General features: G+C 54.2%; 1 protein-coding gene across 2 annotated transcripts in view; it reads left to right on the plus strand.

Annotated features, from left to right (window-relative positions):
- The first annotated feature begins 1,486 nt into the window (after nucleotides 1-1,486).
- Nucleotides 1,487-17,377, plus strand: part of Tent4a (terminal nucleotidyltransferase 4A) — a 38,684-nt gene continuing 22,793 nt past the window's right edge. For both annotated transcript variants that reach the window (XM_070042160.1, XM_070042161.1), the window contains exon 1: nucleotides 1,487-2,297. In XM_070042160.1, the coding sequence (XP_069898261.1) occupies nucleotides 1,537-2,297 (761 nt within the window). In that variant the 5' untranslated portion in view covers nucleotides 1,487-1,536. The remainder of the gene's footprint in view (nucleotides 2,298-17,377) is intronic.

Genomic DNA, 17,377 nt, shown 5'->3' on the forward strand with positions numbered 1-17,377 from the left:
AAAAACGGTGGCGAGCTGCGGGGACCTGGGGGTGCAGGGGGGGGGTGGGGCGCCGGGCACCCAGGGCGGTGAGCTGCGGGGACCTGGGGGTGCAACGGGGGGTGGGGGGCGCCGGGCACCCAAGGGTGGTGAGCTGCGAGGACCTGGGGGGCCACAGTGGGGGGGCGCCGGGCACCCAAGGGCGGTGAGCTGCGGGGACCTGGGGGTGCAACGGGGGGGGGCGCCGGGCACCCAGGGCGGTGAGCTGCGGGGACCTGGGGGGGTGACACCGGGGGAGGGGGGGCGCCGGGCACCCAGGGCGGCGAGCTGCGGGGACCTGGGGGGGTGCGACACGGGGGGGGCGTCGGGCACCCAGCGAGGCCTGCTCCGCGGGGGTGCGGCCCGGGAGGGTCGCTTTCCAGGCCTCGTTCCCCGGTGCGGACCAAGAATGGGGCCCGGACCGCCCCCCGCCCCGCATCCCCGGCGCCCGCAGGTGTCCGCCGCGGAGCGCGCGGCGGCGGCCAGCCCGGCGTGGCGAGCCCCGGGTCCCGGCCCTGGGGACTGACTCCACCGATGTTGCAGGAAGGAGAAGAATCACAAATCAAAAGGAAACGAAACGAACGCGAGCGGAGGGGGGGGGGGGGTCCGGGCACCGGCGCTCTCGGGCGGGCGGGCGGACGCGGGAGAGCGCCGCGGGCCCCGCCGACTGCCGGGGCAAGTCAGGACAGTCTCGCCTTTTCCGGAGCCCGGCCCTTCCCAACCCGCCGGCGTCCAACGCCCGCGCCCGGCGCGCCGCGGAAACTTCCACCCGGCGGCTCCCGGGGCCGTGCGCACGCGCGGCGCGGCGCGGCCGGGACCCCGGCCCACAGCGCGCATGCCCGCACGCCAGACTTCCCATTCCCTCCCACTCCACCCCCTCCCCCGCCGGCCCAGCCCTGTCTGGTCTGGAAGGGTCCCCCGCCGCGGCGGACGGCGCGCAGTGCGCAGGCGCGGTCACCAAGGCGGCGCTGTCGATGGAGGATTTGAAATCGCCGCGCGTGCGCAGTGCGCCGCGGCCCGCGAGGGAGGCCGCGCCTCCTCCCCGCCGCCCCCGCCCGCGGCCTCCCCGCCCCTCATTGGAGCGGAGGCGGCGGCCCCTCCTTCCCCCGCGCCCTGTCGCCGCCGAGGGTGTCTTTTCGCCGCCGCCGCCGCCGCCGCTGCAAGAGCCCCGGAGCGCGGGGTGCGGGCGTGGCGGAGGGCGCTGCGCTCGGGCCCCTGGGCCCGCCCCCTCGGCCGGTCGCCGCCCCTCCGATGGCCTCTCCCGGCGGCCCGAGTGCAAGCCCGCGGCCCCCGCGCCCGCCCCGCGCCGCGTGAGCCGTCCGGAGCCGTCCGCGGGCCGTGCCCAGCGCCCGAGCCGCGCCGCGGCCTGCCCGGCCCGACACCGACGCCGACGCCGCGCGGCCCAGCTCCGCTCGTCCGCCGGTCCGTCCGCCGGTCCGTCCGCCGGTCCGTCCGGCCCGGGGCGCGGCGGGGGCGGGGCGCGGCGGGCGGCGCGGGCCCCGCGGGGGCGGCGCGTGGATGGATCCGCGCGTGGCCTGGATCCAGCCCGAGCAGAAGGGGCCGGCCAATGCCCTGTGGATGCAGATCTGGGAGACCTCGCAGGGCGTGGGCCGCGGCGGCCCGGGCTTCGCCTCCTACTTCTGCCTCAACTCGCCGGCGCTGGACACGGCGGCCGCGGCGGGGGCGGCGGGGGCGGCCGGGCGCGGCGGCGGCGGCGGTGGTGGCCCGGGCCCCGCGCTGCCCGCCGCGTCGCCCCCGCCGCCCGCGCCCGGCCCCGCCGCGCTGCCCCCGGCGCTCCTGACGGCGCTCGGGCCCGCGGCCGAGGGCGCGCGGCGCCTGCACAAGTCCCCGTCGCGGTCGTCCTCGTCGTCGTCCTCGTCCAACGCCGAGTCGGGCACCGAGAGCCCCGGCTGCTCCTCGTCGTCCTCGAGCAGCGCCTCGCTCGGCCGGGCGGCCGCGGGCGGCGGCGGCGGCCCCGCCGGCCCCGGCACCACCGGCCCCGCCGCCTTCTTCAGCTTCGCCGACGGCTCGCCCGGCACCCCCGGCCCGGCCAACGGGCACCCCGGGCCGCACGGCCCCGCGCCCGCCGGGTCGCCGCCGCAGCACCAGTTCCACCCGGGCCGGCGGAAACGCGAGAACAAGGCCAGCACCTACGGCCTCAACTACCTGCTATCCGGCAGCCGCGCGGCCGCCCTGAACGGAGGGGGCGGCCCCGGGGCCCAGGCGCCGCGGCCCGGCACGCCGTGGAAGAGCCGCGCCTACAGCCCGGGCATCCAGGGGTGAGTGCGCGCGCAGGCCGCGGGCCCGGGGTGGGGGGGCCCGGGCGGGTCCGCGGGGAGACCCCCCGCCCCCTCCCCCCGCCGGAGCGTCACCACGCTCTCCGCCGCCCTCCTCCCCACCGGGCGGGGGGCTAACGCGGGGACCCCGGGTCCGACGGGGCTGCAGATCAGGTGTGCCCCTTCCTGTAAGTTAACTGTACCTAGCGTGTCAGTATGGCCGGGAACCCATCCGTCACGTCGGAGGGAGCTGCGTGGATTTATTACTATTATCGTTTAAAGCGAAAGCCCTTTTCGAAGGGAGAGTGGGGTTTTGTTCACGATGCAGCCCTGGCGAATTTAGAAGGAGCGGTGTGCGCGGCTGCACGGCACTACCGAGATTAAAGTCTGAAGGCGCATTCGAGGGTCAATCACGCACACGCACACGCAGATTGCTCTGTATGCGTGTTCTTTGGAAGTACACATTGAAGTATGTCCTCAGAGCCTAAAGGACCTTAGAAGTTCCGGGTGAGCTTAGGGCACCCCCAGATCAGACAGGAGTGGACAGGAAGGCGGAGGCGTGGCCTAGGGTTGTCCCTGGTAAGGCTGCTCACAGGCTGTGTGATGCCGTTTATTCAGCCCCTTTTTTGCCATTTTTTTTTTTTGTTGTTGTTGATTGTGTGTTTTCTGAGCTTCTAGAAACACATGTTCAGGTTGTGTGTCATTATTTTGAGACTTAAATCATGTGCCATGCCTGTGTGGATTCTTAGTGGAGGAATTCCCAGGGCATCCAGTAAGGTGGGGGCAGACCCTTCTAATCTTAAAAACCCTCCTGATCGCCGGCCTTACGATTCCTTTGGAAAGTTAACTTTTCCTCTTTAGAACTGTTACATTTCGCTTGAAATGTGTTGGAAACACTTAGGTTGATACTGTTTTAAAGTGTTTGCTACATGGTAACAATCCATCTTGCAACTTGTTTCATTTGGTCTGGGTTAGGAGTGTTACTTTGTCAGAGTTCTAGCCTGAGGGAGGGGGTGCGCGCTGCAGACCCCGGAGGAACCAGCCCAGTCTCCTCTGCCCTTTCTCCTTCCAGTTCTTGATTGCAAAGCCCTCTGAGGCTGGCGGTGGGGTGCAGGTTCTTGTAGACATATGGCAGTGAACTTAAGGCACCGTTGGCTGGAACCTTCAGGTTGCCAGCCTGTTACATAACTGGAATGGATGCTATGTCTCTTGAAGTAGAAAAATATAGGAAGAGCCTGTTTTACCCCCGTTTGTGCAGCGTTATACTTCTGTCCTTCCTGAGCAGTGGTGGCATTATGCCCTTGGGCTCTTGAGACTTCCTCATCAGTCACCCACAGGCGTCTGCGACGTTGCTCATGGGACACTGTGGGGAAGATGCAGTGCTAGGATCTGGGGCAGAATTGGCCTTCAAGTCATATCCCATGATTTTGACCCTCTTCTGAGTGCCCCATGCTTGGTAAGCCTGGCACCAGCTGTTCAGAATTGCAGTCTCGGTTTCTGTGACCCCTTCTGTGAAGTTGTCATTGATTAGTTGTCCTTTTGGCCCCCGTGTCTCTCATCCTTACCCTTAGAGTAGGCTGTAGCCATTTCTGTGGAGTCTGGGCAGCCAGGCTCCTGTCTTTCATGCACGCTGGCCCTTTGCTTGCACTGCTACTGGGCCAGGGCCTCTGCAGTGGGCTTGATTCAAATTCTGCCTCCTAACCCACTGATGATCCCTCCCTGCCTCTTGTCCCTTTGGTTAAATACCAAGGCCTGAAAACCATTGCCGCCTCAGGGCCCTGCCACGGCTTCCCTGGAACCCACCTCCATTCTTCTCTGTCCAGTTGTCCCCTGACCCTGCCATCCCCCTTTAAAACCCAGCTCAAAGACAACATAGTATAGAGCTTAAGCATGAGCTCCGAGGCCAGCCAAGGGGACTAGTTTGGTCATTATGTAAGCAGGAGGGACAGTCCTCATGGGTTTTGAACCATGCTTTTTTATTTGCCTGGTTATCCTGCCTTAGCAGTGTAGGTGTCTTGTGCCACGCCTCTGATAGGGGCTTGGAGGAGAATCCACTTCCTACTGTCTCAGCCTAGATGAGGGACCAAGAGCTGGGGAGGAGGGGGGAGGAAGAGATTCCACCTGGTACCATTAATGAGAGGACGGGAGGTGGCCCTAACTATTGTTTCCATGTGGCCTGTTGGTTTTATGTGAACTGACCTCCACTATCAAGAAAGGTTCCTATCTGGAACTGAGCACATGTACCAGCTCACCCAGAGTGCCAGGCAGGGCCAGCACCAACCTTTCCATGTGGCTTAACCTGCTGGGGTCCCAGGGTCTACTTACTCACTGCAGCGAGGGACCTTGATGATAGCTGCTCACAGTTCTTTTGTTGTTGTTGTTGTTGGTTGTGGGCCTTGAATTCTGGGCCTAGGCACTGTCCCTTGGCTCTTCAGCTCTACCACATGAGCCACAGCGCCACTTCGGGTTTTCTGGTGGTTTATTGGAGATAAGTGTCTCATGGAATTTCCTGCCTGAGCTGGCTTTGAACTGTGATCCTCAGATCTCAACCTCCTGAGTAGCTAGGATTACTAGGCATGAGCCACCAGTGCCTGACCTGCTCAGATGGGCCCAGATACACATACCTGAAAAGACCGAGTCTTCAGACCCCAATAAAGGGTGGGCTGGTGGGGTGGGAGTTTGTCAGCTGCTCAACCCAGTGGGTTGAGCCTGTGTCATTTGTCCTTTTCTGGGGATGAGTTTTGTGTCCTTGGAAACTGCTGGGGGACTGGGCTTATGAGTTTGCTAGATTGATTGTTTTCAACTTCAGTTAGGATGAAGAATAAAAACAGGTGAACGGGGACAGTGAGCTATCATTGGCTCTGGTGCTTAGGCAGTTTTTGACTTGAACTCCCAAGAACTCTTGCTTTGGGAATGGAGTATAAATTGTGAGAAAGATGGTCAGGTGTGTGAACAGGCTGTCTGGTTTTCTGCACCACTTTTGTACTGTCACCTCTGACCCCTCACCTGCTGATCCAGCATTGTAGTTAGTTCCTGCCCTAGTCAAGTCTAGCAGCTTTAGGACTTCCTTTATCTTTAATCAGGATTATGTGTAGGTGGGAAGCTGGCCCTGCTGGACTTGGTTTTACCCCTACTGGTTGTGACAGAGCCCCCAGAAGAATTCACTTGAACTTTGGGAAGTCTTCCCAGTCCTGCATGCACACAGGCCGCAGCTCCAGGTCACTGGCATCATGAAGGTTGTGTTGGCTCTGGGTGCCTGGGATGTGCTGCAGCAGCTTCCTTTTTGCAGGTCTGTTGGCAGTAGTTACTCGTGTGTGTGTGTGTGTGTGTGTGTGTGTGTGTGTGTGTGTGTGTGTGTGTGTGTGTTGGTCCATGGGCTTGAACTCAGTGTCTGAGTCCTTTTTGCAGGTCTGTTGGCAGTAGTTACTCGTGTGTGTGTGTGTGTGTGTGTGTGTGTGTGTCCATGGGCTTGAACTCAGTGTCTGAGTGCTGTCCCTGAGCTTTTTTTACTCAAGGCTAGCACTCTACTTCTTGAGCCACAGCTCCACTTTTGGCCTTTTTTTTTTTTTTTTTTGGTAGTTGATTAGAAATAAGAGTCTCATGGACTTTGCAGGCGGCTTCAAACCACAGTCCTCAGATACCAGTCTCTTGAGTCGCTAGGAGTATGAGTGTGAGCCACTGGTGCCCATCAGTAGTTAACTCCTTATTGTCTTCTTTGTGCCTTGTGGAGCTTCTGGTCCCACTCTGGATGTCAGCATTGGCAGGGCCGGCCAGCAGCACCCCAGGGCTTCAGTGGTTGCTTCCAGCTTGATGCGTGTAGTCTTTACTCCGTATGAGGGGGCCACAGCTTGATGAAGCCCCTCCTTTGCCTCCAAGGCTGGCTTAACAAGATTCCAGTAGAGCCCTGGGCTCTTCCCAGAAGCCACCCTGGAGGCCCCAATGACAGGGCTCAGGTGAAGGCCCTGGCCCAGGTGTGATTATTCTCTCTTCCCGTTCTGCTGTGTGTATCAGGCCTGCAAGAGAAAGGTGATTCCTGGCCTGTCTCAAAGGGTGATGGTGGCACCAGAGGGTTGCCTTAGTGGGTTTCAGCCTCTGAGACTCTGAAAGTAGAAGGCTGGGAGCTGCACGGCCTAGAGGCTGCAGGGGAGTGGGCCTTCATGGCATGTGTGGAGGCGCCCTGCTCTGTGACCACGGTCTCAGAGAGACAGCAGGTGATTTCATCCCCCAAAACTGCCTGGGGATATGTACCTTACTCTTGAGCTTTCTGTGCTGAACTAGGTCTCTGCTGCTGTGTGGCAGTTTGTCACACACTTCAGGTTAGACTGCTATCTGGCCATTTCTTTGGTCATGTCAGAGATGGTTTGCCTGGGTTTTCTGCTCACTCTTGAAAAGTTGAGGTATCATCTGGTTGTGTTCTTATCTGGCTCGAGGGTCCACTCAGTCCCATTCTTCTTACTGGCAGAGTCAAATTGGCAGAATTTGACTTCTTGCCTTGGCTCATGTCTCCCCCCCCCCCCCCAATCTAGCAAGGTGCTTTGAATCTCTTCTGATGTCCCCTGTCAGTTGGAGGAAGGCTCGCTGGATTGAGTCAGTCTGCTGTGCCTGCCCATAGGCCCGAGTTGGTTTGTGAATGAGGTGCAGGCCTTCCACGTGGAGATGACCCTGTGTGGAAAGAAGGGAGGAGGCAGTGGGTGTCTCGTTCTGTGCTTCTTGCTCTACACTTCTCCTGATTGGATGGACCTTAGCCTGTGATGGTGACTACATCCTGTCCTCTGGCATGACTGTCACTCTTGGAACTGAGTTACCAAACAGACCGTGAGAGAAATAAGAACTTTCTTGTGCTTCTCTTTGATGACCTGTTCTTTAAAATACGCCAGCTAAGGAAAGGTTGCAGGGAAACCACAGGGCTACATGAAAACGGTGATTGCAAAGTGTGATTTGTGAGGTGTTCTGCACTGGCCTCCTCAGGAGAGCTGTCCTCCTGTGCGGGTGGTGTTGGCCTGTCTCAAGTTATGCCCACTAGGGAGGGGCTGCCTCCCAGCTCCCACTTCCAGTGTGGGTTCCTACTAGCCACTGAGAGAGTGCCCATCGCAAGGCTGGCAGCTGAGGAGGGGCAGGTCTGCATCCTAGTCAGAGCCAAGAATATTTTTGTTGTTGTCCTAGACATTTTGAAGATTTGGTTGTCAGTTCTGAAGTGAATTACATACAGGACAGTCTGCAATTGGTCAGGCTTTCTGAAGAGTAATTAAATCAGTACTATGCCTCAAAACACCAGAACATTCATAAAAATTATAAACTAAGGATTGGGAAGGTGGCTCAGTGGTAGAGCGCTTGTCTAGCATGCATGAATCTCTGGGTTTGATTCCTCAGTACCACATACACAGAAAAAGCCAGAAGTGGTGCTGTGGCTCAAGTGAAGAGTACTAGCTTTGAGCAAATGAAGCTCAGAAACTGTGCCCAGGCCCTGAGTTCAAGCCCCAGGATGGGCAAAATAATAAAAATTAAAAAAAAGCCTAAACTATATTTGAAAGATGTTCCTCTTTAATTTTAACTTGTTTCTTTCTGCAAAACTAATGCCAGAATAAGAAAACTCACTGGGCCACTGGGTAGGTGTCCATGGTCAGTGTGTTCTGACTTGGGTGGTGTGCATCCATTTACTGCCAGCCATTGGGGTCTGATTGGCACCTGAGCTTATATGCCATCTCCATGCAGGGCTTGATCTGTCTCTTAACTGATAGGGCAGGCTGGATGGGAGCCCTCTGAGGGCCCCTGGCCGGGATACCCTGGGTTATGAGTCACACCCTTTCTTTGTGGGCTTGTGCTCTTTTTCTTTCCCAGTCAGCTGCTTTGGGTAACCACTTGGCTCTGCTGTACTTGAGATTGTCTTGATTTCCTACATAGTAGCCTGTGGGTGGGGGTAGTTTCTATTTCCCATGCATGGAAGGCTTCCCATGGTCCTCATCTTTTCTGTAGTCCTTGACACCTAAGTGAAGGATGGCTAGGGTGCAGTAGGTTAAGGAAAGTAGACAGTGGGATTGCTTATGTTCTTAACCCCCTCTCCCACATTGGAAGCACACATTTGGCTATGAGGGCCTGTCTGCTTCCACCTTGATTCTCACATCTGAAACCAATCTCTTTCCATATGTGGAAAGCAGAGCCCGGGGCATCTACCTCGAAGCAGCTCAAATGGGGGCATGGAAGCAGTGGGGCTGTGGGGTGAGTGCTGGACAGGCCGTCCTTCCTGCCCTTTTCTTCTCCCTTTTCTAAGGAAATGGAAACCAAAAGTTAGGCTTTTGTTGCCAACAGGAAAAGCTTAACCCTTAGATTTTGAAACTATAGCTAACATTTTCTCAGCCTAAGATTTATGTTGTGTTTTTGTTTTTGTTTTCTTGTAGTAACTAAAGTTTGGAATCCTGTGTTGTTGAGGGTGTCAGAGACAAAAGCTGGAGACCAGAAGTTGATGTGTGGGAATTTTTCCTCCCATTGCACTGAAAGATGTCCTTGTGTTTTTTTAAAACTGTAAAGTGTCCTAGTAGTGAGTGTTCTTCAGCCTTGAAGAATCTTATATCCCCTGCCTGGGCTTCCAAACACTTTATCTGCTATGCGTGTGGGCTGGGCATACCTTGTTTAAGGTTGGTTATGACCTCTCGTAGTGTGGTTGGTGAAAGGAGTAAGTGAAAGGAGATGAAGTGTTACTTCTCTGATTTCTAAAATAGTGTTCAATAGGTGTCCAAGAAAGACACAAAGGGGGGCCCAGAGCAGTGAACGGGCAGCTAGCATAGCACCGTCCTGCAGTGTGCCCGTGAGGAGGGGCGTTTGGTGTCTGCCATTGTGTGCAGTGGCTCCTGGCTCTGTCTAGCTGGCACTTGTAGGGTGACTGATGCAACTGGAAAATGGAACTCACATTTGTTGCTGTGGCTAAAACAAGGGGCCTTGCATGCACTAGGCAGGTGCAGGATCACAGGTATTACCTTGCCCTTTCTTGATTTTAGTCAAGATGTAAATGACCATATTTGGACATTGCTGACCTGGTGTAACATGAGGTCTTATTTGAAATGCTGAGTTTCATTCAGTAACAATTTTATTCAGAAATAAATTAAAACTAAAGTTGGGTGCCAGTGGCTAACCCCTAATCCTAGTAACCATGGAGGCTGAGATCCAGAGGATTTTTGTTTGAAGACAACCAGGGAGACTCCACCTCCAAAATAACCATGAAAAAGCCAGGTTGGAGGTCTATTTCACGTAGTAGAGCACCAGAAAAGCAAGTTGAGCATATACAAGTCTCTGAGTTCAAACTTTGTTACCAAAGAACCCAAAACAAATCCCAAACAACTCAAACAGCAGTAAAAGTGTTACCAATGGGAAAGCTCTAGAAATTGGGTTTTGAGTTGCCAATGCAAATCCTTTTCAAAAGGCTACTGTTTTATGTTTTGTGTGTGCTATCCTGTGCACAGAATATAGGAAATATACAAAAGGGTCATAGGCAGAGTTGTTTCTTTGTTTTTTGTTTTTTTTTTTTGGTTCGGTCGTGGGGCCTGAACTCTGGGCCTGGGCGCTGTCCCTCAGCTCTTCAGCTCAAGGCTAGCGCTCTACCACTTGAGCCACAGTGCCACTTCTGGCTTTTTCTTTTTGCTTATGTGGTATTGAGGAATTGAACCCAGGGCCTCAGGCATGTAAGGCAAGCGCTCTACCACTGAGCCACCTTCCCAGCCCTCATAGACAGAGTTTTCTGGAACAACGTTTAAGGCTGTTTGTGCCTGCCTGATACTGACAGTAATGCCCCATGGAGTCTCTTTTCTTGTTCACACAGCTTTGCCTATCACCAGTGCTGCTTTTCTGGGCTCTGGGCTCGGCAGGACTTTGAGTTTCCCAGCACAGCTGTGAAATGAGCCTGCCCTGGATGTGTCTGGTAAAAGGTGTTGGGCTGTTTCTCCACACCCTGTTGAGTGAGGGAGACATGTGATGCCAGGGGTGAATCTAGAGGCACTGGAGACCTGGTAAGATGGTAGAGGGTCTTTTGTCCTCCCAGACTTCCCTTTTCCTAAAGAGAGAGACAGAGACTTGGAGGACCTCTTGTGCCCAAGGAGGAAGATGCCTGGCTGGAAGGGGGAGTCATGGGGCTGGAGCTTCCCCGTGCTGCCAGAGCTGCCTGGAAGGAAAGCTGTCCAGGGAGGCGAGAACTAGGGAGGCATCTACATATGGAATTCTTGGTAAAGAGGGTCTTTTAAGGATCAGCTGCAAGTGAAGGGCCTGTAATTGGAGAAGATGATGCTCACAGAGCCTCCCTTGACAGGTGGGTGCTGGCCTCTCCCCTTTTGTTCTGGTGCTGTCCAGACCAGCACTGACCTTCGGTACTGGCGAGCTGCAGTACTAATCATTTCCCATCCCCCATCCTGCTAAAGCTGCCTAAGGTCAGGCCCTGCCCTCGCCCCTTTATGCAGCGGCTTCTCCATACTTGTCCCCGCTTTTCTTATGAAAGAGTGCATGAGGTGTATGTGTGCAGCAAAGCGGCTCCCCATGATCACAGAGCTGGGAGGGGCAGAGCTGGTGCTGAGGCAGGCCGACTCCAGGCCCTGATCTTTGCTTTTCAACCATTGGAAGCAGCAGAGGGGCTCGGGCAGGGGGAGGGTGGAGACTCTGAATTCCATCTGCTCCTTAGTGAGGTTACAGATGCTCTTGTGAAGTTTGTCCGGTGTCTGGAGTGGTCAGCTGCCCCAGGTGGACAGCTAGTACCTGCCTTTCCCCCAAGGGAATCTTGAGAGTAACATCTTACAAACTGAACTGGAGGGCCTGACTTCCCCCTCCTTCCCCCACCCCCCTCTCACCCCATTCCAGGCCTAGAGAGTGTCTTTCTTTTCTTAATTGACTTCATAGTTCAGGCTACTTGGTGTACTCCCTATATTCCAGGCTTGTGTTAAAAATCTAGATCCTTCTACCTGTACCTACTGAATGCTGGGATTATAGGCATGTACCACCTCTGCGCTTTGAGTGGTTTCACAATGTGAGTGAATACTGGTGACAATACTGCTGTGACACATGATTTAGAAATCGTTCTAATCGCTTCAGAGTTAGAACTTATTTTTAAAAGTAGTCTACACTAATGTTTAAAAAAAGGCATTGTAGCCGGGCGCTGGTGGCTCACTCCTGTAATCCTAGCTACTCAGGAGGCTGAGATCTGAGGATCGCGATTCAAAGCCAGCCCGGGCAGGAGAGACCGTGAGACTTCTATCTCCAATAAACCACCAGAAAACCGGAAGTGGCGCTGTAGCTCAAGTGGTAGAGCACTCGCCTTGAGCTGAAGAGCTGAGGGACAGCGCCCAGGCCCAGAGTTCAAGTCCCACAACCGACAAAAAAAAAGGCATTGTTTTTTGGAAACTATTGTCTCAATGTGGAAGTTTTAAAGTCTTCCCGTCCCTCCATCTAGAAATAACCAAGGTATAATTAGATGACCGAAGTTTTTAATCTTTTACTCTAAGTGCACATGATCCCTCAATAGAAAAGAAACCACTAAAATCATGTTATCTTCATTGTAAATTTGATAAGCTATGTTGTTTAAGAAAGACAGATGTGCAGCTTCTGAGGGAAAGAGGAGTTTTTAAGATATTCCAGAGGCCTGAGAACATAAACACGAGAGCCCTGAGTGGCCAGGAGCGCAGCACCAATGGGAAGAAACACTGGCTGCTGGCTGCTCTGCGGATACTCACGGTTCACATCACGTTGCATGTGTTGCCATGTAGTTTGGCCTTGTGCATTTTGTTCTGTACTTCTATTCACTGGCATTTCTGAGTGCCAGGCCCCATTTTCTGTCCCTTATCTGTGTGGATGGCTGAGTTGTAGCAGCACCAGGTGGGGTGCCAGAGTCCCACTTCCACGCAAAGAGACTGAGGCACTGCACAGGCCAGGTTTCTGGCTGCACAGGTGATCTCTGGCCGCCAAGCAGTCTGGGCGCTGGCTGGAGGAAACAGTCTGCAGCTGACCGGCTTCGGGCTCACCTGGGAATCCTTACTTTTCTGGGGACTCACAAAGGTAGTCTGCATCTTTATGCTGCTTGTGTGCTTTAACTGATTTTGCTGAGCCCTTCCATTTTCCTCACAAGATGTCACAGTGTCCGATGGCTGTGACCTTCTTTGCTCTGCTGTGACCCTTCCCTGCCTTCCCTGTCTCTACAGGAGCCCCAGTTTGTATTGTTTTATGGGTCTTTTAAATGGCCAAGTTTTCAAAGAAGAGCTGATAGGAGGTGGGGGCCCTGTATGGAGTATGACTGGCCTTTCAGCCTTAGAACTGTGCTGGACATGGTCTCTCACTTGCAGCATTGTGGGGGAATCTGAGGCAGCACTAGTTTCCCTCCAAGTAGACAGTTGGCTGGTTTTCCATCTGTCCAGCATACTCCTCCAGCCAGGGGGTCCCCCCTGTTGCAGTGTGGATTGCCTCTCAGAGATCCTCTGGTGTTCTGATACCAGCATACCCACAGGCCCTTGGTGTAGGGAGAGCCCCCTCCTGCTTGGCTTCATGGTTCCTGGGTCAGCCGTGGCGCTCCTTTCATCCCGCTGGGGCTGGGAGTCAGGATGGCCGGCTGGCCCCCGCCCTTGGCTCTGTCAGCCCTCTGTGCCTCTCGCTCTGCTGTCTTCTCTCACTATGCTGATCTGACATGTCCTTCCTCAGCTCTTTCTATAGAACCAGAATTTTTAAAATCCTCTCATCCTTTGTGTAGCGTTTTTTTTTTTTTTTCATTGTTCTGTGTTGTGTTGGCTTCACCCCTCCCTCTCTTCCTTGCCTCCTTCTTACAGTTTCCGCGATGGCTTGTCTTTATTCTGATGTGCCATGGGGTGTTTTTACTGCCACCCCTCCCCTGTGCCCTAGAACATTCTCTCTGCTCAGGCTGCATCTGAAAGTCTGGCCATATCTGCCTGAACTTTTCTGAGGTGTGGTGCCCAGCAGTGGCTAGCAGTGTTAAGGGCCAGGTTGATGTTCCGCTTTTGTTGGGGTCTACACTGTTCTCTTGCATGCCACTGGGTTTTCCCAGTACCTCTCTCACCTTGTAGTCGGCCTTGGCGCAAACCTTGCATGCTGGGCTCTAGCACTGTCTGTTGCTTCCTGAAGCTCACCCTCACCTTGGAATCCTGCCTGCTTTTCAGGTCTCCCTAAGTAATTCTGCCCCAGCCTCCCCATCAACTCTGTGGGAGCTCCCCCCCCGCCCCCCCCCCAGCCTCAAGTAGCCTCCCAGAGCTTGGATTTCCTCACAGCTCCTTTTTGCTTTCTTTGCTTATTTGCTTTTTTCTCCTGCACCATGGGTGGTTCCTTCTCAGCAGGACTATGCGTGCATGCTCACACACACCAGTGCTGGAGCTTGTCCTGGGGCCTCTTGCTCTCACTAAGCTTTTTTGCTCAGGGCTGGTGAACCACTAGTTAAGCCCTGCCTCCAGTTTCCCCTTGTTTTTGATGGTTAGAGTCTCAGATTTGTCTGCCTGGGCTGGCTCTGAACCATGATCCTCCAATCTTGGCTTCCTGAGTAGCTGGGATTCTAGGATGAGCCAGGGGTGCCCCACTTCACAGTATAACCTCAGTGCAAACATAGGCCTTACCTTGTCTGTCTTCCTCGTTGCCTATCCTTCCTCTGCCCCCCCCCCCCCCCCCCACCGCACAGAGCAGGCTGCGCTGTGTGAGTAAGAGAGGAGTGAATTACATCTGAGTGCTGTCCCTTTTCCCTTCTTCCTTTTCTTTTGTTCTTAGGGTTTTCCAGTGATTTCAGTTTGTCCCTTACTGTACTTTTTTCCCCTTTGTTGGTCGAGGGGCTTGAATGTCCTTTTCTTATAATTTCCTCCCGCCTTTTTTCGGTGGGCCTCAGGCACGTGAGTACCTGGAAGGCAGGGCCATACTGTCCTGCTAGCTGTGTGGCTGAGGCAGGTTTTGGACCTTTGGGCTGTATGCAGAACAGATGTCAGTGTAGTCTTCAGGTTTGTGCCAGGGACATTTGTCATGCAGGCCTGGACAGAACAAGCAGGTAGCAAGGAGAGCTGGACAGAACGGTGACAAGACACCATTACTAGTAAATGCACACCTCTTTCTCATGAGTGTGGGCGCCACCTTCGGCCTGGCTTGGCACAGCCCTCTGAGCTTCTCACCAACAGGGCTGAGTAGGTGGCGGTGCTCCCCGCTCACCAGCTGCCCTCGGCTGCCGTCCACACCAGCACAGGTCTCCAGGGCTCACAGATCACTTTTCAGGGGCGCAGGCTTTGCAGGAGGATGGATTGGCTGACGGCGGACATCCGGACGGACTTCCTATGCCAGTGACCAGAGACGCCCTGCCTGAACCTCAGCGCTCCAGACGTGTCCTGCTGTTAGGGAGTTGGGTGGAGAGTCTTGAGGACAGGGAGCTTGATGGCTGGGAGAGACTCAGACATGCTGGCCTGTATGCGCAGGGCCTCGGGATCCAGTCCTGCAAGCTTGAGGCAAGGCGCCGTGGGGTCTGTTCCCAGCACTTTGGGATCAGGTTAGTGGGAGTTTGTGAAGCTGAAGCAGTAGCAGTTTAGGCAAGGAATTGCTTAATAAAAGCAACATTGTATTTACTGAAGACACTTTGGAAAAAAGCAAGAAAGAAGCAAATTATTTGCCACTGTTAACATTGGAAGATATTTGTTTCCATTGTTAAATGCTGCTCTGATTATGTAGCAAATGCATCACTTTGTATTTGTTTCAACCTAATCCTGGAAAAATGTTAGGAACACACTTCTGGATGAAAGAAGCCAGTTACAAGAGGACACTTGCTGTAATTCCACTCTTGTGGAGACCAAAAGTGGCAGCATTAAATTAACCTGTGTCATCGGAAGTCAGGAAGGTGCCGAGAGAGGTTTATGGGTGGGAGAGGGGACAAGGGGGGCTCCTTTGAATAATGGTACTGGAATGCTGGTGTGTGGCACCCAGGGCAATGTTTTTAGGGGTCAGATGGTGAATTTTTTAGGCCCTACAGTCTGTCACAACTGCTCAGTGCTGCTGTGATAGTGCCAAAGCAGCAGTGGAGAACCTGTGTAATAGTGGGTTATGTATGGTTCCAACACAGTTTATCCTGCAGAAAGACAGGGCTGGTTCTGGCTTACGGGGACTAGATTTGGTTATGTTTGTGCATGTCTTTGTGAAAATGCACCCAGCTGCACCCTCGTGATTTATAAACTTTTACCATTGTATATTATAATTCAGGAAATTACATATTTTAAAGTATTAAAGCAGAGAATAATACAGAAAATAAAAAGCAAGAACAAAAGCAAGCAGTTAAGAGTTCACTGGTCTGCCTGACCCTTCTCATGACTGTAGGGCAGAGATAGTGTAGTGTTTGGAATACTAGCATTGCTTTTTAAACGTTTCTATTGTTTCCTAAATAATTGGAGAATTATACTCCCAGTTGTGAAAGGACTCAGGGACTGCTTCGCTAGGTCAGGTCACTCCCTGGGACAGCCCTCAGCTTGAGGTACGAGCATCTGTGGAAGGGCCTCTTAGCTGAAGACTCCAGTGACTTAGGCAGTTCAGCAAATGCTCACTTAGCTTTCTCCTCTATGAAATGCACAAAACACAAGTGTTTGCTTCAAGAACTGGGAAGAGCTGCTGTAAACGATGGCATGTTGATTTTGTCGAATATCCCAGAATCCTAGTGTTCTCACTCTCCCTCCTCTTAATTGTATGTACTGTCTCACAGTGACCCTGGTGTATCATCAAGCATCCAGGGTGAGGATATCTGCAAAGATAAGAGAACATTTAGCGATTTCAATTTTGAACAAGGTCCGAGTACCTGAACTAGCAAACTAGACCTGGGGCCCGGGCTGCCTCCCACAGTGGGCTTGGTTTCTTCCGTGGCTCCTAGAGGAGTGGAGTGGTGCAAGGCTGGGTGACAGGCAGCCCTGAGGTAGCCAGGAACGGAGTGGGCATGTGGCTTGGCGAGTTCCTTCTTGTCCCTTCCGAGCCTCTGCTCCCATAGTGTGTGCAGGTCTCCTTGGCATAGTGCTTCTTGTCCTGCTGAAGATGTGCTAAGCAAGAGGGCTGCTTGCGCCTGAGTTCTCCCGAACCCACCCCCGGGAAGCACAGTTCCCAGGCTTGCCGTGAAGAGTGGCGTGGGGTGATACTGGTTCTGGGTGGATCAGTGCACTAGGGTTCTGGAGCGTTGGTGCTTGCTTCGCCCCCATACCATGGCTCACCTAGTTTGCTTGTAGGTATCTGGTCACAGGTATTTTCCTCACTAGCTCTGGGGTTACCAGGAGTACGAATTTCTAGTTTGCATACTTTTGTCCTGGTTTAGCTACTGGAAACACACATCTAAGTTCTTGCTTTCTGAAGCCTGCTGTGGTTTTCTCTCCTAGATTGATTGGTCTCTGCCTTTGCTCGCATTTGCTGTGTGCTTGGGTTTGCTTTGCCTGGGTAGTAGTGTTGTGTCTTGTATTGTGCACAAAGGTACCTTTGCTGACTTTGAGATTGGGTACTGAAGGACCCTTGGAACTGCTCCACGGTCCCTATGTCTGATCTCAGAGGAATCTGGGAGGGAAAAAAGGGAAGGCTTGTGTTATGACGAGCTGAATTTGAATGAACTGCGGTTCCCACATTGGTTTCTAAACGGCAGGCTGTTATGTGTACTTGTTTGGCCTTAACCTTTCTAACCACAGTTGGCCTTGTCTGCCCTGGGGAGCTGGCCCCACCTCTCCACCTGGCTCCTGCCCGGTTCTCAAGGCTCCTCCTCGAGGGGCTGTGTGCCCTCTCTGCCGCTGGCTGGGCTGCCAGCCTTCCCCAGCAACAGGCTCTCCCAGGACCTCGCCCGGCTCTCCATTCACATTTGAAAACCACATGCCTGCAGCTTCATTCAGAGCCCGGTGTGGAAAGCGCCAGAGAGGCCCCTGCCCTGGTGGGGAGGAGCTAGGGCTGGCACTGGCAGCAGCTCCCCGGAGTTCCGGAAACGTGGACCGTTCCCACTTACGGTTCCAGGCCACGTCTTTCCACTTGTTTTAAAAGCCATCATGGTTGAAGGTCTGATTCAAGTTTTTCTAATTGTGCAGATACTATTTGGCACGTAACATAGTTAAAAAAGAAACAGATAAAACAATTTA

This window comes from Dipodomys merriami, unplaced genomic scaffold (assembly GCF_024711535.1).
Source record: "Dipodomys merriami isolate MVZ:Mamm:240054 unplaced genomic scaffold, mDipMer1.0.p SCAF_32, whole genome shotgun sequence".
In the NCBI taxonomy this organism is placed as follows: Eukaryota; Metazoa; Chordata; class Mammalia; order Rodentia; family Heteromyidae; genus Dipodomys; species Dipodomys merriami.